This window comes from Carassius carassius, chromosome 8 (genome assembly GCF_963082965.1).
Source record: "Carassius carassius chromosome 8, fCarCar2.1, whole genome shotgun sequence".
Classification (NCBI taxonomy): Eukaryota; Metazoa; Chordata; class Actinopteri; order Cypriniformes; family Cyprinidae; genus Carassius; species Carassius carassius.
In genome coordinates this window covers 26,938,661-26,964,025 of record NC_081762.1, presented here as the reverse complement: position 1 = coordinate 26,964,025, position 25,365 = coordinate 26,938,661, and the positions used below count along the sequence as shown (strand labels likewise).

Sequence of the window (25,365 nt, the reverse complement as noted above, 5' to 3'; positions counted from 1 at the left end):
ATCTAATCATATATTAATATAATGAATAACTCCATACAGCAGGAACTGTGTTTAATTGCCATGCAATAATGTCACTTGCAAAAGATATTAAAACAGGATTCATTTGTTTGTTTGTTTTTTTATTCAGCCATTTTTCTTTTTGATTTTGGGGTGAAATATTGACCTGGATGTGTGCTTGACAGATTTCAGCGATTGATGAGCATTGTTCAAATCCTGAACCTTATATAGAACATAAATCATGTTATCCTTTATTATTACTATTTTTTTTTTTTAGCTGTGATATGATTGTTAGACTAGGCATATTGTGCCATTATACCAAGTCAATAATCAACATAACAAAATACCCGTGATATTTCTTGTGGAAACAAACAACGGAAGCATTAAATATATCATTTAATAGTTCGAGATTGAAAGAGTAAAGCTTTCAAACAGAACATCCAAAACCCCTGCAATGTGAATCAAGTGTTCCTCAGGACAACAAAGACGTATTAAAGGCATCGTTTACTTTCCTTCATTCCTGGTCTTACTGTGCAGGATTTATTAGTGCATGTTAGAGAACTAAATGTCTGTCTTCATAATCTTTCCTTAAAAGAACTGAAACAACTGTCACACAAACTTCACCAAGGCCTTCGTGTTCATGTCTAGTCTGTTCTGCGATGGAATGCATGCTTTCTTTCCTAATTCAATCAATTCCCAATGGATAAAATCAAGTCCAATAGCTACATTTTACACTTTTAAATGCATCACATTCAACTTGAGAAGGCAATTTCATAATGGTTTATAATGCAATATAATAATAGTAAATTAATGCAATAACAACTGGCCAAAGAATGCTTTTCAATACGTAATGCGAACAAGATTTGCTTATTGATTAACTAGCCATTTTTGAATGCTAATCTCCATTAGTAATTCGATTTTTGAATAAAAACAATTACACTTTAAACATGCCAAGCTACAATATTTAAAGCTGCTTATGTTGCCAGTAAAATGACTAAAAGGGTACATCTAAAATAAAGTGTTAATTTAAATAAGCTTTCGTATTGATAGTAAGAATTTTAAAAGGAAATCCATCTTCCAGAGTATCTTAATATACAATGCATTGTTTCTGCAATAAACTATGTTCTCAGAAAGAACACAGCATCATTAGAAATTCATATTCAAGTTATATTTAAAATATACTTGTATACAAGTTATAGTGTTATATTTCCTAAACAGCAGTTTAAGTTTGGAGATCAAAGTCTAACCAAACAATAAAAGAGCACCATAACCCTCAAGAGACGCGCCAAAGTCATGCCTTTTGGAAGACAGGTTTTGAGAATAGCGTTTCGTACATCACCACAAGACGTAGAAGCCATGGTGTGTTTGCTGTCTCTACCCTACGACGAAGAGGTCTAGCGTTTGATTTTGGATGTTGAGCTCCTCGATGCTCTGAAGAGCTGGACGTTCACTGGAGTCCTGCTGGAGCTGGAGTGACGGGTCTCTGATGGGTGGCGAGCCCGTTCGTCTGTGTGTGACCACGCTGGGTCATCGCAGGTTTAGAGACAGAGTCACAGCCAGGATCACAATGGTCAAGATGCAGAAAGGAAGCCAGGTCTTCAGGAAGCCTACGCAACTGTGGAAAGAGAGAGAGAGAAAACGTCCGTGTGAGAGCAAGATAGAGTTTCAGTGAAGATGAAAACATGAAAGAAACTAGATTATGACGTGCTTGTTTATGCAATGATGTAGAGGTTTTTCTGGGTGGTTGAAATGGTTTGTAGATTTGCCAAGACACTGCCATGCTGTTTTTAAAGTGTTGTAGCTCCAAGTAAAAAATAGGGATGCATTGACACCATTTTTTCAGAACTGATCCGATCCAGAAAATCGGCTGATACCAATCCGATACTAGCGCAGTTTTTTAAAATCAATGTAGAATTTCTATACTTGTGTGTTGACCTGATCGTCACACACAGTAGCATCGTAAATCTGTACAATATTTTATTGAGCCTTTTCTTTTAACAGTTTTAAATCGCAGTTATTGTGCACTCTTACAGAGAGTTTAATAATTTCGTAACTATGGAACGGCTTCAGAACACTTGAAACAGTGCACGGAAACTTTATGGTTCTTTATAATGTTTTTGTGCTTTCGTGACTGCTTTATGTACCCATTAATCGACAGTGGTGTTTAACCTGCACCATGGCCTTTAACCATTACACAATAGTATACTCACAATATTGGATTTGGATTGGTCTCGTCTGAAAAATGCCATAAAATGCCAGTATCGGAGCCGATACCGATATTGAGTATTGGATCGATATCTAGTAAAAAAAAAAAAAAAAGCCAAGCCCAAAATCTCTATAATATTCTGGTCTCAAGATATGCTTCGGGAACCTCCTTCAATGTTATAGTCAATGTGATTTAATTTTACTGTATGCATGTCCAAATTGATTGGGAAAAATGGTGCAGGAAGAGTTACTCGCCAACATTTAATATTTACAGCTAGATGTTTGTTAAAACCTCTAAACCAATGTAAGAGTAAAAGTAAAACCCTTGTACAAAAGTACATTATCATACTTAAAGAGTGCTTATTATAGAGATAACATACTTTAAAAGAATGTATTTAAATTAGTGCTGTCAAATAATTAATCGCGATTAATCGCATCCATAAAAGTATTTGTTTACATAATATATATGTGTGTACTGTGTATATTTATTATGTATATATAAAAAAAACATGTATATATTTCAGAAAAATATTTTTGTGTTTGTATATTAAATAATTATTTATAATATAAATTATATGAATAAAAAACGTAAATGTAAATGTACATGTATATTTTTTAAATATATACTGTATGTGTTCATATTTATTTATACATAATATACACAGTACACACACACATATGCAAACAAAAACTTTTATTCTGTATGAGATTAATCATTTGACAGCACTGATTTAAACATAAATATGTCATGTCCAGCATTACAGTTTTAAATTTATTAAATGCATTTAGATGATCTTTAAAGAGATTTTTGGACTCCCTTATGCATGTCATTTCAGAGTCATTTCATAATTACTTTTATTGTCTATTGAAATAATAGTTAAAATGCACTGCTGAATGTACTGACAAGCATTTATTGTAAACTAAAATATACTTTAACATTTGTATATAATACTTGTAATAATACTTGTATTGAGTATGTGTACATTTTTCAAAATTGGGATTTAGACATCACCCTAAAGCTGAATAAATAAGCTTTCCATTGATGTATTGTTATTTGGATTGGACAACATTTGACCGAGATACAACTATTAGAAAATCTGGAATCTGAGGATGCAAAAAAAAAAACTAAATACTGAGAAAATCGCCTTTAAAGTTGTTCAAATAAATTCTTAGCAATGCATATTACTAATCAAAAATTAAGTTTTGACATTTACAGTAGGAAATTTACAAAATATCTTCATGGAACATGATTGTAATATCCTAATGATTTTTGGCCTAAAAGAAAGATCGATAATTTTGACCCATACAATGTTTTTTTGGTTATTGCTAACTGGAGACTGGTTTTGTGCTCCAGGGTCACAAATTTGTTATTACACATTTGTAGTAAAGCTGCAATTTAGTTCATTTAAAATTTTTATGTTAGTCAACACTAGGGCTGTGTGATAAATCGAAATAAAATCGCGATACGAGTGTGCACGATTTCTAAATCGCTTTATAGCACGATTTTCCGCAGCCCCAACCTCCCGCAGTATGTTATCTGAACCAATCAGGATGCAGTGCACCTAAGTGGAGCGCGAGAACAGAGCAGACTGGTTCACACACTCTGTCTGTGATGCGTAGCCTTTTTTTTTCGAGCCCATGTTAACGGAACAGAACATTCACATTGCACGCAGTAAAAAGATGAGAACAGGTTATAGGTTATAAATAGAACTTCATTAAGTTTAGTTTGATAGAAAACTCTTTTTAAAAGACTTTTGTTTTGTATAAATTGTATCTTAATTTTGATCAATGTTTTATCAGTCAGTTGCCCGTATTTAATAAATAAGAAGCAAATATATAGCCTAGCAGACAGAGTAATAAGGCGCCGGCACGATCACTTGCATTGCATGTGAACTAAACTCAGCGTGTGCCTCTAAGATTTGAGAAATATAGGCTATACATTACAGAAAGCTTGAAATGTCTTCTTTTAAACAAAAATATTCAAACCAAAATAAATGGGCTACTCTCTGGTGATGTAATCCATATGAAATGTGCATTTCTCTCTGGCGTTCATGGCGAGTCTGCATTGTCAACTTCATCTTTGCAGCAACACAGAAAACACCAGTTTATTACTAAACAATAAAATGACTCCTTGCATATTTTCGAACCAGCAGGTCATTCTGGGTTGAGCGAGACCCCACGGAATGAGCGAGCGGATCGGGACATTCAGAAATGCGCTCTCCGCTCACGAGCTCTGATCGGAACAAACCCGAGCCTCAATGTCTGCTGACCTTGCAGAAACATACAAATAGACATAGCCAGACTAGACTATTTTAGTACAAATTATGAGCTTACTGACGATTTTTTTATAATTCTTGACAAAATTATAATATATACTTTTTTTTTTTTGCCTAGTTAGTTTTGCCTACGTTCCTATGGCCCAATGTCGCTACGATGAGCATTTACTGCTTTTTAAAAATGCGGTCCGAGTTGCGGGCGGGTTAGTTGAAAACGTCGGTCGGGTGCGGGTTATTAATACATTGACCCGCGCATCACTGGTGCAAGTGGTTAGATTCGCGCTTGCGCATTATTTTAATGTGCTTTCGCGTTACAATAATGCGCTCTCTTTGCTGCTTCTGAACCGCGTACAGATAACTTACTGTATACGCACTGCAGACGGAGTACGTGTGACCCTTGGGCAATAAATATATCGGGCAAAACATATAACACCTGAGGCACCGCTACAGTGAGCTTTATGACCAATGCATGGCAAAAAAAAAGAAAAAAAAATCCCTGAACATGGAATCCCTGTTTTATTTTATTTTTTACATTTTTCCATGTCTAGACATTTTGAAAGACAGCGGAGACCAGGACAACTAGAGCCCCAGATACAGATCCCCTGTAAAGACCTTGTCTCAGAGGAGCACCAGGACAAGATCACAGGAAACAGATGATTCTTCTGCACAATCTGACTTTGCTGCAGTCTGGAATTGAACTACTGGTTTCGTCTGGTCAGAGGAGAACTGGCCCCCAACTGAGCCTGGTTTCTCCCAAGGTTTTTTTCTTTGACGCAATGTATTTTGTTTAAAGCGTTATATCAATAAAGGTGACTTGACTTTGACATCTTTACTTAGTGATTATTTTGACTTATGTCTGTTCTAGAGACATTTGATAAAGCTCTCATTGGTTTTCTTTTGGAAATATGTTTAAAATTTATACTGAATGCATTTATGCCTGTAAAGCATGTCTGTGTGTCAAAATCGTGATTAAAATCGAAATCGCAAAATTTATCAAAAAATCGTGATAGGTTTTTTTTGACCATATCGCACAGCCCTAGTCAACACATCAAAATAAGTGTACTTTGAAAATAAGCAATTTAAATTAAAATGTCCTTTGAATTTGACATTATTACAAAGTTCACCTTTCAAATCTACTTAAGTGTGTTAGGAAACAGTCACGAAAGAGAACTCTCTTTAAATACACTTCAGTGGGATTTATTTCATTAATATTAAATTTTCTGCAAGTGCAGTTTTTAAAAAATATAGTTTTAAGATTTGAAGTAAACTATAAGTGCACATTCAATGCAGTCTTTTTCACAAAAGGTGGTGCTTATCTAAGCCATTAAGACCATTAATCACAGATATAAAACAAATAAAAGATGAAAAAGACAAATTATCATTGTGATATTAAATTACTTTTCCGTCGACAGCACATAGACTCGGTTTGTTTTCATGGCAATATCAGATAAGAATATGCTTTGGACCAGATTTCATACTGATGAGAACATCCATACTGATGCAACCACAACAATCTGCTTCCATAAGCTGGAGGACGAAAGAGCTGCATCATCACTTCATACCTGCAGTTCCTTTCTTAGTGATTGACAGTAGAGTTCTCACAATAAACAGCAATGGATGCACTCTGAACACTTTGGGTCAGGAGAAACACACACATAAAGCGTGACTTTCAATTACACCTGAGAGACGCTGACAGACCATCCTTGTGCGAGTCCCTCTCAGTCTCCTGGGGCCAATGCACATGCATTGTGCTCAGACAGCAACCAGTAGTCTGAAAAAAAAGTTGTGTCTGGAGCAATACCTTGTTAGACTTCAGGTATCATGTAGGAACATTTTTAGCTGACACCCAGAACACAGCACTGGGTCCAATTTCTCAGACCTATAATTATGCAATCCTGCAGTAGAGAGGATTTAAAACCTAATTTAGAATATAAAACGGCTGCAAACAAACAAACAAAGTCCCAAAATATCTTCTACTAATGGTTATTACCTTTCTGAAGTACAATTTATTCAGAATTTTTAAAAGAATAGTATTTCCCAAAATTGCGCTTACTTCAATCTACAATAAAATGCTGTCTGATAGTCCAAGACACTACAGTCTTGCATATCTGTTTACACAGTCAAGCAGATCCAGAGGTCAGCTGATTATAGCATTTACAAGAATCCCTGTTATCCACAGAATGAATATTTTCATAATATCGGTTCACATTAGTTGCCTTTTCAACTCAAGGTTTTTTTAAAGATCATTATTTTTTTTGTATTTGGTGTAACAAAACATGTTGACATGCTTTAATGTTCAAAAAACACATTATTTTTCAAATACAGTACATTAATGTATATGACACTTGTTTGTTTACTGTGTTGAGACGTGCTGCGTTTGGTCTCGTACTCTATCGCATACGTTGGCAGTGTTGTGCACTTGCTTAGACCTTTGTTGTGATAAACAGTAAAGTGTGTTCAGCTGAATTCAATTTCCGTTTTGTCAGGTTTAAAAAAGATTAGTATACCGCGGCAGCCCTCCAGTTAAGCCCTCCTCGTGTGAAGACCGAAGAGTGTAAAGACCATCAACTCTACCGTGCGACTCCACCGGGCAGGGACACCAGCAGGGAATATAAGTATTGTTTTCATTAATCTCTTTTTCCTTCTCCTTGTTTCATTTCTGCTTCAGTTTTTGTTTATAACCAAATCTTACTATGTGTTTCCAGATCCCTACTATCACTACCACTCGCAAACCACACATCACACAATGTAGACAGCGCAATCTTAACCTGCACACTTTGCCTATGTCTGCTAATACACTACTTTCTTTTCCTATTGGTCTCTGGAATTGCCCTAATCTCATGGCCCTAACAGAGACCTGGATCAAACCAGAGGACACTGCTACACCTGCAGCACTCTCCAATAATTTATCATTTTCCCACTCCCCCCGTTTGACTGGAAGAGGTGGAGGTACTGGTCTGCTCATCTCTAATGATTGGAAATTTAATAATTTACCATCTTTGGGTATCAACAGCTCCTTTGAATCTCATTCAGTTACTGTTACCTACCCTTTTAAATACATTTTGTAGTTGTCTATCGACCCCCGGGACCACTAGGTAACTTTTTGGATGAATTAGATGTGTTGCTCTCAACCTTTCCTGAGGATGGTACTCCCCTAGTTATGCTTGGAGATTTCAACATCCATCTAGATAAACCTCTGTATGCTGATTTCCACACTCTGCTTGCCTCTTTTGATCTCAACCGAGTGTCAACTACTGCTACTCACAAATCAGGCAACCAACTGGACCTTATTTATACACGACACTGCTCTATTGATCATGTTCTGGTTACTCCACTGCACACGTCGGATCACTTCCTCCTCACTCTTAACCTCAACATGGTCCCTGACACTTTACTTACCCCTCCACATGTCATCTTTCGACGTAACCTACGCACACTTTCACCCTCCCGGGTATCTGCAATAGTTTCATCTTCACTTCCTTCCCCTAAATGGTTTGCATCTTTGGATGCTAACAGTGCTACTGATACTTTCTGCTCCACTCTTACATCTTGTTTAGACACTGTTTGCCCCTTGTCTTCCAAGCCAGCCCGTAACACCCCTTCTGCCCCTTGGTTAACTGATGTTCTACGCGAACACCGTTCTAGCTGCTGAAAGGTTCTTAATGTGTACCAGTCACTCCTCTCTTCCTTCTCTGCTAATGTCTCCACTGCTAAAATGACATACTACCATAACAAAATTAACAATTCATTTAACTCTTGCATGCTTTTTAAAACATTTTCCTCACTTATTTGTCCTCCTCCTCCTGCTTCATCTCTAATAGCTGACAACTTTGATACATTTTTCATTAAGAACGTTACTTTAGAAAAGTAATTAGTTATAGTTACTCACTACTTGTTCCAAAAAGTAACTGAGTTAGTAACTGAATTACTCTATAATAAAAGTAACTCGTTAGCAGGGAAATTAACTATTTGAAAAAAAAAAAGTATGTCAAAGAATTTTTTTTTTTTTTTTTTTGGAGCAGTTTTCACAAGTCAGTTAAAATGAGTAGAACAGACAGGTGTTCGTACATATCTTTCAATATTTATTGCACGTCAACAGACAGCAAGAGTTTTTTCCTGCACTTCCAAGTATTATTTTTACTTTTAAGAAAAGTGTTTTTGGCCACTAGCTTTATAGATGCGTGTGTCACATATTACATGTACACATTACATACACGTTGTTGCCTTTGACCCCAATGAATTTGAAGTAGTGCTTATATCTCCACCTTGAAAATACCCACTTTTAATCGAATTGCTCCTGACTCGCCATCTCTGCTGCTGCTGCGAATCTCGCATGCGTGCTTGACGCCGCTGGTGTAAAAACACGGGCTCTGATTGGCTACCATGAAACACGTGAATCTGCCTTAGCCAATCATAATCGCTTATCTCGTTATTAACCCACCTCCTCACTCGCTGTGTGAGCCAGGGGTGCCTTCGGATTACAGTTTATTAAATCAATGCATAGTAACACACCGCATTTAACGTCCAGTAATGTTAACGGCGTTATAACGCCGGGTTAATAGTTAGATTACCCCGTTAATGAAAAAATAACGTCGTTACCTAACGCCGTTCTTTTAAACGGCATTATTCCAAACACTGACAATTTTACACACCACAATCAGTCAAGCTCATATCACCAGCAAACATACATTCATTTACATCTTTCTCTTCACTCTCTGAGGCAGAAGTCTCAAAACTCATCCTTCTAATCACCCTACTACTTGCCCGCTTGATCCTATTCCATCTCATCTCCTTCAAGCCATTTCTCCTGCAGTTGTACCTGCACTCACTCACATCATTAACATATTAACATATCCCTCCACACTGGTGTTTTTCCCTCATCATTTAGACAGGCTCGTATAACTCCACTACTTAAAAAAACCCAGTTATACAGGCTCGTATAACTCCACTACTTAAAAAAACCCAAAAAAAACCCAAGTTCCAGAACTACAGAACAGTTTCCCTTCTTTTCATTTCAAAAATACTTGAACGAGCTGTGTTCAACCAAGTCTTTGCATTAGAGATCGACCGATATGGGTTTTTTTTATAGCCGATGCCGATTTGTTTAGAGGTCAGGGTCAGCCGATGGCCGATATGTGCTGCCAATTTTAAGGGCCGATATCTTTAAGTTTTCCCCTTCATTTGCATGCTAAAATGTCACACTAATAATAAGTGGATGCACAACATTTCTAAACTTATCATCATTTATTGAGCACTGACTTGAACCATCTCTCGAATCGTAATTTTGTGCACTGCATGGTATTAAAATAAAAAAATGGATCCAAAGTTAACCAAACAAATAAATAAACTGACCAAGTATTAAATATATAAAACAGGTTATATATATATATATATATATATATATATATATATTAGTGCTGTCAATCGATTAAAAACTAACTAGATTAATCACACATTTTTTCTGTGATCAATCGCAATTAATCGCAATAAAAAAAGAAATGTTTTTGTACGTTTTTAATATTTTTTAATGTAATAATTTCACAGTTAAATTTAAATACTTGTTTAAATGACATCTTTTTATGAATGAAGGCCAGTATTACTGATATTAATACAGATACTGATTTTTTTTTTTTTTTTTTTACATTTATTATTAGGCTTCAAAAATATAACAGTTTTTAATTTAAGTAAACTTAAAACAATGCTAACATAAACCCATAATAAATGTCATGTTTACTCCTGCCCTTCCTGTCTTAACAGTTAGGAAATATACAGAAATTAAATTAAATAGTTAATCCTTATTAAAGCTACAAAAGTTATTTAGTCAAGAGCAGCAAGTCATTTTCTGTGTTCCCTTTGTTCTTTAACTTTACTGACAGGAAGCTTTATTGGCTGCTGTCCCTTTAAGAGCAGACAGACACGCGGATCTCACCGTTTATATACTGTCTATGGATCTCGCCTCATTCTCTCACAACTCTTTTTGTTCATTTTAGACTTTATATAAATCATTTAAGATTGCTCTTATGAGGATAATCGACAAAACTGGCACTTTGGGATGTTTATTGTTAGTTCAAGCGCTTAAGAGAACTGGATTCTGGTGCCCTGTCTATGCATTGTGTGTGTGTGTGTGTGTGTGTGTGTGTGTGTGTGTACGTGTGTATGTGTCACATAAGGGCATTCACAGACAGCGCATTCTCTTTTGTCTTGCCGCGCTTGAAATGTTTAAAAGCATTTAAATGTATAAGAGCGTGATCATATAATGTAAAGCTAGCCAACGGATGGCAGAAAATACGGATGCTGCGTTAATTGCGTTAAATATCTTGACACGTTAAACCAGACAAAAATTAATCGCATGCGCGTTAACGTTGACAGCACTAATATATATATATATATATATATATATATATATATATATACATACATACACACAAGTCAATCATTTACATAAGTTTTAGAGCATTTATCAAGCAGAATTTTCACGTTTGTTGGAACATAAATGTAAACTTAAATATACATTTAAAAAAAATATAGATATATAACTAAAAATTAATTCAACTGAAAAATATAAAAAATAAAATATATAAAAAATAAATATGGGTAGTGCTGCAAACACACTAGCAACCAGCAACATTTGTGTTTGGTATAAATGACAAAGAACATCTAAATTGCATTCTAATTTCAAACTTACATCGCAGTCTGTTCATTATTAAAATAAAGTACAGTCAACCAAACATTTAAAAGGTTACACTGGTCAGTTTAAATAGACCGTAGAATACCGGTCCACTCTGCTGTTATGCCAAGGACGTTTTGGCTCATGTGAAGAGGATGATCTTTTCCGTCTAGTTTACATTAAAAAAAAATATTATAGTTTAACATTCAGATACATTGCAAATATGGAAACATTTGGATATGTGCAGAACGAGACGTGAGCAATAACCTCCAAATACATCTAGCCAAACTGACCTTAAAACTAAACACGGATATCGGCCGATGCTGATATATTAAAAAAAATGACAAATATCAGCCCGATATATCGGTCAACCTCTATTCTGCATTTCTCACACAGAACAATCTCTTTGACAGCAATCAATCTGGCTTCAGAAGTGGACATTCAAATGAGACTGCCTTGCTCTCAGTTGTTGAAGCCCTAAGACTGCAAAGAGCGAAATCCAAATCTTCAGTGCTTATCCTGATTGATCTGTCCGCTGCTTTTGACACAGTTAACCACCAGATCCTCCTATCAACCCTACTGGCAAAGGTCATCTCAGGAACCACATTTCAGTGGTTTGAGTCTTACCTATCAGATAGGTCCTTCAAAGTATCTTGGAGAGGTGAGGTGTCCAAGTCACAACATCTAACTACTCGGGTACCTCAGGGCTCAGTTCTTGGACCACTTCTCTTCTCTGTCTACATGGCATCATTAGGTTCTGTCATTCAGAAACATAGCTTTTCATACCACTGCTATGCTGATGACACTCAATTATATATATATTAGGGGTGTCGCGATATACCGGTATTGACGATAACCGTGATATTCAAAACAACAATTATAGATATTGTGTTAATTTAGTGTGTGACGATGTACCGGTATTAGTGAGAACCACAATATTTAAAATGAACAGTTCTCTTATGATAACACCACATGTAAATACTCCAGTGTCAGTAGCTGGTTGAGCTCCCAGGTGGCAGTATTGTGCCTCAACGCTGACACCTGTCACACAAGAAGAAGACGTAGCACTCGCAGCTGCTACGGGGAAAGCCATGTTCATCAGAGTAAGTTGCCATTATTTTAATAGTCATAGAATGGGAAATGTTATATTAACCTGTTAACAGCGGTTTTCTGTGTTCATATATTTAAGTAAAGGGTGATTATTTTAATAAGTATCTCGTTTTCTTTACTCATCTTGCTTTTTGTATTTGCAATCAATACGGCCTGTGCGTAGTAACACTTTATTTGTATGTTCAAATCTATTAACAGTTACACGATTAAAACTGATCTTGAAAAACTGAGCGACCACATTGCTACATTAATCTGTAAAATGTTAAGTCGGTCGCTGTGCCATGCACTTAATGTCTCATCTGCGGTCATTCTTCAATAAGGTTCATTAGTTAACATTAGTTAATTACATTAAATTAATTTTAAATTAATTTTGATGAATAAGTCGCACCTGACTAGAAGTCGCAGGACCAGCCAAACTATGAAAAAAAGTGCGACTTCTAGTCCGGAAAATACGGTATATACACACACACACACGTATATATATATATATATATATATATATATATATATATATATGTGTATATATATGTATATATATTTTCATGACTATGAAAATTGTAGAGTCACACTGAAGGCATCAAGGGCTATTTGACCAAGAAGGAGAATGATGGGGTGCTGCGCCAGATGACCTGGCCTCCACAGTCACCGGACCTGAACCCAATCGAGATTGTTTAGGGGTGAGCTGGACCGCAGACAGAAGGTAAAAGGGCCAACATGTGCCAAGCATCTCTCGGGGAACTCCTTCAAGACTGTTGGAAGACCATTTCAGGTGACTACCTCTTGAAGCTCATCAAGAGAATGCCAAGAGTGTGCAAAGCAGTAATCAAAGCAAAAGGTGGCTACTTAGGGTAGAGAAATGTTTCACTATTGTGATTTAAAAGCGGGGTTAGCACCCATTTTCCCTCCTGGTTATGAAAGCATGTTCCTGTGTCAAGGTGTACAGTGTGAAAGAATGAGGCATTGAATGTTAAGGCTAGATTTTTAGCAACAGACATCCAGTACTGTGCCTCATATTCACCTGCTTTGGACAGTCACAGAAGGAAAAACTATAGTACAGTCTGCAATACATTATATGTCGATGTGCATTGATGCAAATAGGTTGCATGCTGCATTCATCCAATCAATGTAACTGACACTGCAAATATGCAAATAAGGATTTGAGGATTGTACTGTGTGAATTCACAGCATTAGTTGTTAACCACAGGCAACTTTATGAACAGTGTGAAAGTTAAGAAAGACAACCCAGGATTCTGTTTACCCAGAGTTTAGTATGATCCAGAGTTAACTATTGCAAGTGTGAAAAGCCCTCTAGTGAACAAATTACAACAAGATTTTCAAACTTAGAAATCTGATCAAAGCACAAACACATGCAGAAGTACATCTGAAGGCAGCGGTGTGAATGTGCCATTTTCACGACAAAGTTTTCAGCCAAAAACTGGCCTGTTTGCCTGTTTGTTTACACGACAACAGCGGGGGACTGAAAATGCATATTTTGGAAAGGGGTTTTAAAATGCAAATTTTTGAATACGCCTCCGTATTTGTTTGCGCGTAAATCCCTAATACTGGAGTCTCTGAAAACGGTGACGTTATGAGCATGCGTAGTATTATGTAGACGTGCAGTACGTGTCGATTTTAAAGACAATAGGGCTGCAAAAATAAATCAATGCAAACGCTTCTTCAGCAAAGTGTGGATTTAATTCATAGACAGTAAAAGAAATGGACACAGCGACCCCATTGAAACTCAATTGAGACAAGTGAAGCCCATTTTTAGCGTTTTTTAGCACTTCCGTTTCTGACGCGCAGACTCAAACTAAGCTTGATGACGTCAGCAATCTGTCTGACAGATGTACATCTTCTAGTAGCTGTGCGTGAAAACTGCCATCGTTAATCTTGCAGAGACGGCGAGCTTGAGCGGGGAGTTCTTTGGCGTGAGTGAGCAGGAGTAAGTATTCTGATTAATTATTTTGTATAGTATTTCAAAATGTAACGCCAGTACGCCATATTAAGTTAATTGCCTGCGAGCTTCTCCTCCTGTCTGTACGGTAATTTCTCTACTGTGCGACAGAGAGTCGAGTGGTTATGACGCAATCGTTAGCCTACTTTTCCAAAAACTGTTTCTACGGGGCCATAATGTAACATAGAAGGCAATGGAGCCCTTTATACATTGTCGTGTATCTTTAGAAATAAATAATGGACAAATGGAGTCTTTAAATGCCTCAGATGTAAAGTTATTCGCTGTCAAAGTGACGCCAAAATGAATGGGAGGTCAATGGGATGCTAACGCAAGTGAAGTTCTGCTACAAGATGGCGGCACGCGGCCGACTTCAACTTCCGGTCGGCTTCCTTGCCGCCTGATTTAATTCACCAATATTATAATCGTCATATAATCGTAACTTCCCTACAGGTACTGTTTACTAACAAAGTGACAGCACCAACTACTGGCCTGGCATACGTAATACAGCGTTTCTGGGATATGTGAAAACGAGAATTGTTTTGAAAACATAAACGTAGCCTTAGTCTCACCTGACGTGTTTGCCATGAATGAGAGACAGCAGGCAGAGGTTCACCATGTTCCACGAGGTGCTGTTGTCGTAGTGCATCAGGTTCAGGGCCATGGCCACATGCGAGTGACAGTTGTCACAACAAAGGTTGTGCTGGCGGGAGAACAGAGATTGTTTGTCAGAATATAGAGAATATATTTTTCCACAAGCAAAACAGGGAAGAAACACAGATTACCATTCTCTGTTTGTACTCTTCTGATGCGTTGTGAACGGCTGTGTCCCAGGCGTTAGATCCACTGGCATACACTTTACTGACGTCTAACATCCAGTACCTGGGAACAAAGCAGATCAATGCTGCAGCAAACACACATGCATGAAGCACATGAACCCCAGAACGCAGTTCAACAGGCCAAGTCATTTCTTTTATAACCACTGTTGGTGGACATTAACTCTATAAAGTCTGCTGTATCATTTGATACACAAACTTCTGAGCTATAAACAAGACTTGATCTGACAAACCTGTTTTTCACAATCTATACTAGCCTTATGTCGTCTGATTGAGAGTTTATACTTTTTAGCAAATAAAAGGCATTTTAGTATAATAGTACTTCCAGTGTTGGGGAGTAACTAGTTACATGTAACGGCGTTACGTAATTTAATTACAAAATTATTGTAACTGTAATTAGTTACAGTTACTAAGAAAAAATGAGTAATTAAATTACAGTTACTTATGAAATTTGTAACGATTACAAAGGGGATTACATTTGAATATTTACACACATCCACATACAGATTTAACTGATTTCTTTCCCAATTGCACTGACTATTCTGAGACATACCGCCCTAATAATTTCCGGGATGCGGAAATACAGTCTGGTTCGTAGAATCCAGTCATAAAAACGGAATGCCTAACGCGGACGGAATATGCCACATTTTGGATGACTAAATCAAAAGTAGGTCAGTACACTTGAATCAAAACATGACATCGACTAGTGTCTGTGAATATAAAGCCCCAAAAATGCAATATATGACTTGCACATTCTGCATGTCTGTGGAAATCAGGCGTGGACTGGACACCGGGAGAACCGGGACAATTCCCGGTGGCCTGGCAGCCGATTTGGCCCGCTATTTAATATCATTATTGTATAATTGCCTGTCGAATGTACTAAAGCGATCATTTGCGAATCCGCCATTTGATAATTAAATCTCTAATAAGTCATGAAGTGTTAGTCATGACTCGCGCGCTCTCCGTGCCTCCGCCAAACGGTTTGGATCAGACTCTGAGTAATCAATGAGAGAGAGAGAGAGAGAGAGAGAGAGAGAGAGAGAGAGAGAGAGAGAGAGAAAGACTGAGAGAGAGAGAAAGACTGAGAGAGAGAGAGAGAGAGAGAGAGAGAGAGAGAGAGAGAGAGAGAGAGTGGACTTTGGAAGCGCACAGCTGGAGCAGAGAAGCAGAACTACTGTTCAGGGTTTCAGGTCAGTTTCATCTGTAAAGATGCTTTTTTGTCTTTGTTTTTTTATTTATTTAAATCAAGCAGCAGCACGTTGCTCACCAGTCATCACTCAAAATACTATATAAAGGACATCATTATTATCTGTTGTAATGTTACAGTAGTAATTTAGCTGAAAAAAAATCAGATTTTTTTAATAGGTTTAGGGGGAGCTACGACAGACAACAACACAACCCTTACGAAAATTTACATTTTAATATTTAACTATAAATCCAGAGAAAATGGTTACTATTGGTTAACTGTGGTAACCAAAAATGTAAAATTATTTTACAAATGTATTTATTTAAAAATCCATTTGCAAAAAAAACAAGGTTATTTTACTTTTATATAGGCTAATAAAAGCATGTTTAACTTTTGTAAGGAAAACATGACTCGTGTACAGTATTAGGATTTTTCTATAAAGATATTGTAGTATTGTAGAGTATTGTATTGTAAAGTATAGTTTTGTTCAATCTTGAGTATTAAAGTCATGAGAGAGATGGATAACAGGGCAAAATAAAGAGACTGAAGAGAAAAATGGAAGTGAAGGTGCACTTAAGGAGAAAACTTTTAATTATTTTGCATGTCCCCAAATTAAAGATTTAAACCTTTTTTTTATGTCAGGTCCATACAAAAAATAGTTTTGTCCATGAATTTGTTTGTATGAGTTTGAATTTTCCAGTCTGAATTTTTTTCCCAGTCTGCCCCTCCTGTAAATTAATGGCAAAGACATGGTTTCATTTACTACACATAGGCCTACTGAAGCTCACATTGTTTTCAACCTCTGCCGCCTCAATATAGGAGTACACGAGCACATAAACATAATTTCTAGAACTGCTCTGTGTCACTTCATGTGCATTTTACTTATTTTGAGAAAACTATCATCATACTGTATACATAGACAGCAGTTTAAAAAAAACACCAATGTTTCAGGAGTTTATTACACAGAATACGTCACATGCTTATTAGATAACTGTATTTAAGTTGATGTATATGCTTTTATTTATTATTCTTGAATTTTCACAAATTTATAAAAGTAATCAAAAAGTACTCAAAAGTAATTAGTTACATTACTTTAATAAAGTAATTGAAAAAGTTACACTATTACATTTTAAACAAGGTAACTTGTAATCTGTAACCTATTACATTTCCAAAGTAACCTTCCCAACACTGAGTACTTCATGGTTCATGTATTTTAAAAAAATGTTTTTGCTGTGAAATCTTTCATTTATAAAGTAAACGTAAGAATAACTTTTATCTTGTAATATTTCAAGATGAACACTTACTGGAATGAAGAAACATTTTTTTTAATTTATTTTTTTTATACAAAGTCATGTTAAAATGTGAGTATTAAATATGATACAGGCTTATATCTGAAATATGATCATGCCCAGGGGAACATTTATTTATGTTTCACTCAATCATCACTGTATTGTATTGCATTGTATGCTTTGCCCTCCAAAATAAAAAGCTTTGCTCATAAAACTAAGCATTTAAATATCTTATTAAGACATATTACTGGGAGATAAAGAGTGCGGATTGATATTTATTCTATGCATTTTATGCAAGTATACTTTTATACTGTCATAAAGATCTCAGTGATCTGAATTTAATCCTTTTTGGCCATATAAATATTAGCAACTGCATATTTTTGCATTGAGGTCTTTTTTCCCTCTCGAGTGTGAGCTCATAGAAGCCTGATGTCTCAGATATGATACAAAACATAAAACACATGCAAACTTTTTTTTGTATAAAAGTCTAATAATTCAGTTTTTTTTCTGATTTCACAGATCAAGCTTTAATAAGGTGACAAATGTAATTTTTTTGACGATTGCACACTTTCTTGTATACCAGCTATAGAAAGCAAGTTGTTTATGCAAGTAAACACTGTTGCATCTCTCTGTTTTGATGTGGCTGTTCAATGCAGCATCACAGCATTGACTCACTTTGTCGGTCTTCCGAATGCCATGTTATCCTCCTGCAAGAGTAGAAAAACAGAGTCAACTCTGTATGTGTACAATGTAACAATTAACTACAACAAAGCCCTCATCATAGGCGTGCTTTGCAATTCATTCATAACATTTCTCTCTTTCTCGAAAGACACCATAATGAATGCACACTTCTCCCTGGGAGGTCTATATGAGCTGCAGCTATCCGTTAGCTGTCGCTCATCTGGAGTGTGCTCACGGTGGCTCATGGGATCTGCTATCACGTGACTAATGAGTGTAGCTCTGCAGCTGAGATCATCATGACAGCACTCACTGCCTGAAGCACACACAACAGCAGCTCTGAGTCAGGCCTTTAAACAGCACTACAAAACCACACATCTACTATAACACATGATACAAAAATGCTGCTTGCAAAATAATCCTGAAACATATTTGACATGTAGACAACCTCATTGATTTTATTACAATATTTTGCACTTTTTTGTTTTTTTAACTTGTTTACTCTTAAAATTAGTTAAAACAAGATTAATAAATTCTTAATTCCAGGGCAGTAAAATAAAATACAACTTAAGTTGCATTATGGGATCATACACTAGGGGTCAAAAGTCTGGGATCAGTAAGACTTGTAATGCTTTTTAAAGAAGTCTCATGCTCATCGAGGCTGCAATTATTTGATCAAAAATACAGAGAAAAAAAATGTAATCTTGCAAAATGTTATTACAATATAAAATAATGGTTTCTATTTTAATATCCTTAAAAATATAATTTATTTTTTTGATGCAAAGCTGAATTTCCATCAGCAATTACTCCAGTATGAAGCGTCACATGATCTTAAGAAATCATTCTAATATGCTGATTTATTATCAGTGGTGGCAACAGTTTCTTTTATTTATTTATTCCAATACTTTTTTCACGATTATTTGATTAATAAAAAGCTAAAAAGACCATCAATTTATTCAAAAAAATAAAAATGTACTGACCCCAAACTTTTGAACTGTAGTGTATATAAAAGATTTATATTTTAAATAAATGCTCTTCTTTTTAACTTTTATTCATCAGAGAACGCTGAAAAAAGTATCACAGATTTCAAAGTCATACTGTTGACTGGAGTAATGATGCTGAAAATTCAGCTTTGCATCACAGGAATAAATTCGATTTTAATGTATATTGAATTAGAAAAATGATATTTTACATCATAATTATTATTGCACAATATTACATTTTCCCCTGTATTTTTTAACAAAAGCAGCCTTGATGAGCAGAACAAACACCTGTAAAAACATTCAAAATCGTTCTGATCCCAAACTTTTGACCGCTAGTGTAAATCTTAATATCTTACATAGTTTTGCTTCTCAATAACATGTATACTCTTAAGTATAGTGTATAAATATGAAAACAAAGTACTTAAAGGGATAGTTCACCTGATAATGAAACCTCAAGGATGTTGGTAACCAAAGAGCTGCCAACATTTTGCTGAACAGCTAAACTAAAATCTAGTTCCTAAATATTACAGATCTTATTTTGAATGACTGAACCACATATACCTGTCTTTTTCGATTTCTTATAATGCTCTCTTTGAGATTTTGAAGAATGCTGGTAACCAAACAATAAAAAACAAAACAAAAAAACAAACAAACTACTATTTAGGTTTCACAGAAGACAGAGTCATATAGGTTTGGAACGACATAGAACTAAGTAAATTGTGATTTGATCTGAATTTCTTTCTTTTTTTTTACATTGATTAGTAAGAAATCACCATTGGTTGCAACGTAATGCATTTAAAACACATAACTAACATATTTTGAAAAACTTGTTTTTTTTTCCTGCAAGTGTCATAATGTTCTGAAATCTATCTACTACAGCATTTTTATCATCAAGCAATTTCCAAACCCCTTAAACTATGAACTGACCTCAACCCACAGCGCTCTGCTCATTCCAGACGCGAGACGTGTTTCAGTCGCTGTCAGCCACAAGCGGAGTTAAGTGCAGCAGACTGCGGTGCACTTGAGTGTGTGCTGGCCCGTATCACCGCAGGTCAAATAACCCCATCCTCTCACATTACCAGCCTTGCTCTACCAAACACATTTCACTTTTGCTCCTGTCTGGCAGAGATGTGTCTCTAGGATATTGTCCAATCCTGAAGAGAACTGCTGTGGAGCTTTGGTACCATGATAACTTTGCTTTTGTTTGAAAAGCTTGTCATGATTCTTATGCACAAGCGGTTGGATCCTCCATTCACTGAGACAGAGTTGCCCTGACTGTGAACTCTAGGATAAGACCATGTATTTTTAACAAGAGGATCTCTGAGAAAACTGCAATTAGTCGTGCAGAGTTGACGGAGCTGGAGGTGTAGCTTTCACCGCATGTCCTCCTCTGCTCTGCACCTTTTAGCACAGGTATAGATTTTTCTTTTGGAAATAACAGGATGTGCTCTTACAGGGTCACTGAAGAAGCTGGTGGTGAACAGCTGAACTTTCCAGCGATTTCTAGTGAAAACGATCGACGGAATTTCACACCAAATTATAAAGACCTTTATCTAGAGGAACGATCTTAACCAGATCCACTTTATGAGGCCTTTATATGTCAACAAAAAGTTGCTTGACATGGTTGAGGTCAGACCGGAGGAAAGTCCAGCGCAGTCTACACAGGTCAGTTATAACACAGCTCAGGCGTCTCACAGTAACAAGCCTCCATGGGCTTCGAACAAGCGCAAACCATCCAATGATGGATTTAAACCTGCACTGTTTGGAAATCTTCCCAGTGTTACTAAATTGATGCACTTTGGCAATCTGGAGTTCATTTTCTCTACTAAGAAAAGGTGCTGCAAAAGACGTTCAGTGAGGTTTAACACAGGAGCTTCTTACATTTGCAGAGTGATGAGTTTCTCAACGGCACACTTGGAAATAACACAAATTCTATTTAATTGTACAACTGTCTTGACAAACCTTGTATGTGTGAGAACCAATCAGTCAGTTTTGAGGATGTGATGCATACAGTATGTTGTTGGATCTTATAGAAATAGTTTTGTTATCTCTGAAATATACAACAAACTGCAAACGGAGTTATCTGTTTTTACAAGCTAAACACTTTCTCTTTCTCTCTCTAAAAAAATATATAATCATGCATTGTCTCATGTAATCTTGGACAGGCAGATGTTATTATAATAGGGCATGTAAATATACTTACTGAGACAAAGTATGGACCTGCAAAATCACGGATCACTCCAGTGGAGGTGCAAATCCCCATGTGGCCGATGAAAGGAAAGAGCCATCTGAAAGAATACAACAAACAAGAGGAATTAACAAAAGCACATTGTTTTCAGATTTGATTTTGCCCCAGACAAGAATATGATCAATTTTTGTTTATTTTAGTTTGCTTTCCATCATTTGCTATGTTAGTTTCAAAATATATTTAAACGAATAAATAGGCGTTTCATTCGTGTGTGACTGACATATGCATCAGATTAGGTTTATTAGCTTGTTCATGTTAAAACTGCATAACACAAATAGATGGAACTTTTATGTGCAATTCTAGCATGAAGGTTTACTTTATGACAATGGACCAACAGACTCAAGAATATCCCTTCATTTACTACATTTGCATGGCTAGAGCCAAAAAAGGCAGGAGGAAATGGCTAAAAACAGCTATTATTTGAAATGGTTTAACAACAGTGGAAATACACAAACTTGTGTGTTTTGGAGGACAGCTAAAAGCACAAGGCTCGATGCTGGAGAATGCCCTTTTCGATATCACACACCTGGCCGAAATCCAGCTTCCCCTGCTGATTCAGATTCATGTTATTTTGGCTTTGGAACTCAAACTAGCAGGGCAACAGAACCGGCAATCCAAAAGGACAACCAGATAAGGAAGCGGATTAGACACTAGAACAAAATTCTTGTCAAAGTGATTAAAAAAGTATTATCAACAGAGCTCTCAGGGGGGCGATATGAATATCCTGGATAAAACAGCCCCGGTGGAGTTAGTGAAGTGGAGTAGGGCATACGCTGGCTGGCACCCCAGATATGCTCCTACAGAGCTCCTACAGATCAAGCCACTGACCCAAATACAGGAGAAGAAGAAAACACGGGGCGAGGAACTCTCACACTGAGACAATCTGCAGTGGAGCACATCAGGAGACGGGTCCGAGACCAGCTGTAATCAGATTCATCTCCACAAATGATTATCGGATGGAGTTTGGATTCTGATTCCAGACCAGAACATAATGGGTGTTGTTAATGAACCCAAGCTCCATCCCAGGACAAACGCATCAAAGATTCAACAAAGGTGTCAAGTTTGCAACTAATGGTCATAAATTATAATGCATGTTATAGAATTACTGATATGCATTACAAAATGGTGTCCAATCACAATGATTTTACTTTACAAAAAAAAGTATTTACAATGTACTTCAATTATCAAAGTATAACCATGGTATTCTTTAAAATATCCAAGTGTAAAGAGTGCATATGGTAGTCATTTAGCACCACACATCTAAACAATATGCTATGAAATACAAAGCTACTTCCACACTACTTTTATATAAAGAGAAGAGAAAACATTGCAATCACTTTAACCACAGCTACAATAACAATAATGACACAGAGGAATGCTACTGTTAAAATCACTTTCAGTAAACAAAAGTTATTCTAATAAGTGAACTTTATAGTTATCACTCTTGGTGTGAATAGGCTTTAACGGAATTTATTCTGAATGTCTCAAATAGCTTTTACAATCATTCATGTTTTCTGGCTCAAGATCAAGGAATGGGAAGGTTAACGTTTACATGCACAAACAAAGCAGTTTTTAGCAAGTGAAATGAAATAATGAAACAAATATTTGGTTTTCATGTCAGTGATGAGCATATGCAAACTGTGAATACTTAATTGTACATCTGTTTTCTCACAGTATACATTTTAATTTAACTACAAGCCTTATATAGTTTTAGCAAATGCCAACTAAAGTTCTGTCTGTTCTCCATACAAATGACTTCAGAAGACTCGACTACTTTTGTCATGTTTGGAGCACAACAGCTCCAGTCTCCATCCGCTCTTACTGGATCAAAGAATGTGAACATTGTTTAAAACACTTCTAAGAGCGCGTGTTCGAATATTTGAATTTGCGTTCCATGGAACAAAGTCGGGATTACAGCAAGAGAAAATGAGTATAAACGATGGCAGAATTGTACTTCCTTTGGGGAACTACTCATTTAAACACAACTACCAGGTTTTTCTTCTCAGTAAAACCGGTTCAAATGCCAAATCTGGTAATGTTTATGAAACCTAGTTAACGCGACGCGACATACCAGAATTGCTCGATGACGTGACTCGACGCATAACTTGCTGGTGTAATGTTTGGTGGTGTAATGCATCCATCATAAACACAAACCTCTTTCTACGGGACTGAATCGATTTTAAAATATCAACATGAAGCAAAAGCCTCAGCGGAGGCGAGAATCACTCACGATAACACGGGGATTGGCGTCCATACAATACAGTAGGGGTAGCGGCTAATGCTCGGGTCTATCCTCTCAAACGCTATGTTATAATTCTTCATGGTCTCTATTTCGACAGCATCCGCCATCACCAGCTGTGAGAAATGAACTTCATTCGTTCCGCTTCCTGGATCTGCAGCGCGCGAGCGGCGCGTTTCCGGAGTCCCTTTGGCTACCGCAGACCACACACTTCATCAATGGAAAATATCCAGCGATAAAAATAACACTAATAACCATTGAGAGAGAACATGTTTGACACGAATATACAGATACACGAGTAGGCTATTAAAGTCATCTGGCGTTTTAGCCTAATGTTTCATTTTTAGTTTGTATGAGAGGATCTGGGCATTAGGCTACAAGTTTGTAGCTATTTATTTCTTTAAATACAAAGGGATTATAAATTAAAATAATGATCACGGGTAGGCTATCAAAATAAGATTTAAAATTCACACATTTCCACATTACAAGCTACAATTTAGAACATTAATTGCTTTCCTGTAAATAAATAATTAAAAATGAAAATGTGATTTGTTTTGTTTTGTGAATAAAGAATATTCTATAAATAATAATAATAATAATAACAGTGTTTGTGCAGAATAAAATGTAATACACTGATGAGTGAATGAATTCACTTTAAAGGAATGGCTCATCCAAAAGTGAAAATTTTCTGAATCCAAGAACTGGATGAGTTTGTTGATTTGGAGAAATTCAGCATTACATGACTTGCTCATCGGTGGATGCTCTGCAGTGAATGAGTGCCATCAGAATGAGAGTCCAAACAACTGATAGAAACATCACAATAATCCACACATGAAAAGTCATCTCTTCTGAATCAAGAGAGAAATATGCACTCGATCAAGCACCATTAAGGCTACAAGCAAAAACAGTCCAAAACAATTCTGAACTCTGATGTGAGAGGACAGCAGATGGACTTTTTTTACTGAAGGAAGATTTATTATGGTTAATGTTGGCGCTGCCATCTCAATTAGAGCTAGGTAACCGGTATTACATGACGAAGGATTAAAAGACTCACAACTCAGACATTATCTGGCGTTTAGCCTGCACTCCCGCACCAGTAGAGTTGTGACGTTCGCGAACGAACCGATTCTTTTGAACGGCTCATAAACATGAACGATGGGAGCCGAGTCGCGGCTGGAGGGGAGCCGTTCTTTCTGTCGTTCTTTTTTCCTATGCGTGTTTCACACAGATGCACACAAATGAGCTCCTCCGCGAGACAGAACAGTTGTAGGGGGAGGGGCGCACCCAGCGCAGGCCAACCCTTTATAGCGTTATGTTATTAGTTATTAGTTGTGCATGTTCATTGCAGCCCACTTTGTTATTGTTCATTGACTTGAAGGGGCTGATGTCCTATTTGCAAAGTTTACACTAGTAATAGTATGTAGTATGTAGACATTTCCATTTTATTTATTCTAATTTTATCTACTTTAAATATTTTTTGTTTTCTATCAAAATGTTCTTGTGTGATAACAATGTTCTTGTGTGAAAGTGTTTGTAGTAAAAGCTGTTTTGCACAGAAATTCATTGCAGCCGGCTTTGTTTTTGATGTTTGAGTAGGTATTGTATGAATAACATAAGTCAACGTAGCTTTACACACACACACACACACACACACACACACACACACACACACACACACACACACACACTTTGTACTAAAG

General features: G+C 36.5%; 1 protein-coding gene across 1 annotated transcript; it reads right to left on the bottom strand.

Moving 5' to 3' along the window:
- Positions 1-378: 378 nt before the first annotated feature.
- Positions 379-23,854, bottom strand: LOC132145667 (transmembrane protein 222-like). The gene is made up of 6 exons (XM_059556848.1): positions 23,657-23,854; positions 21,382-21,466; positions 18,193-18,224; positions 14,992-15,088; positions 14,779-14,909; positions 379-1,612 (listed from the first exon to the last, which is right to left on the bottom strand). The coding sequence occupies exons 1-6, from the start codon at positions 23,773-23,775 to the stop codon at positions 1,525-1,527; spliced, it is 552 nt and encodes a 183-aa protein (XP_059412831.1). The 5' UTR covers positions 23,776-23,854; the 3' UTR covers positions 379-1,524.
- Positions 23,855-25,365: the final 1,511 nt, after the last annotated feature.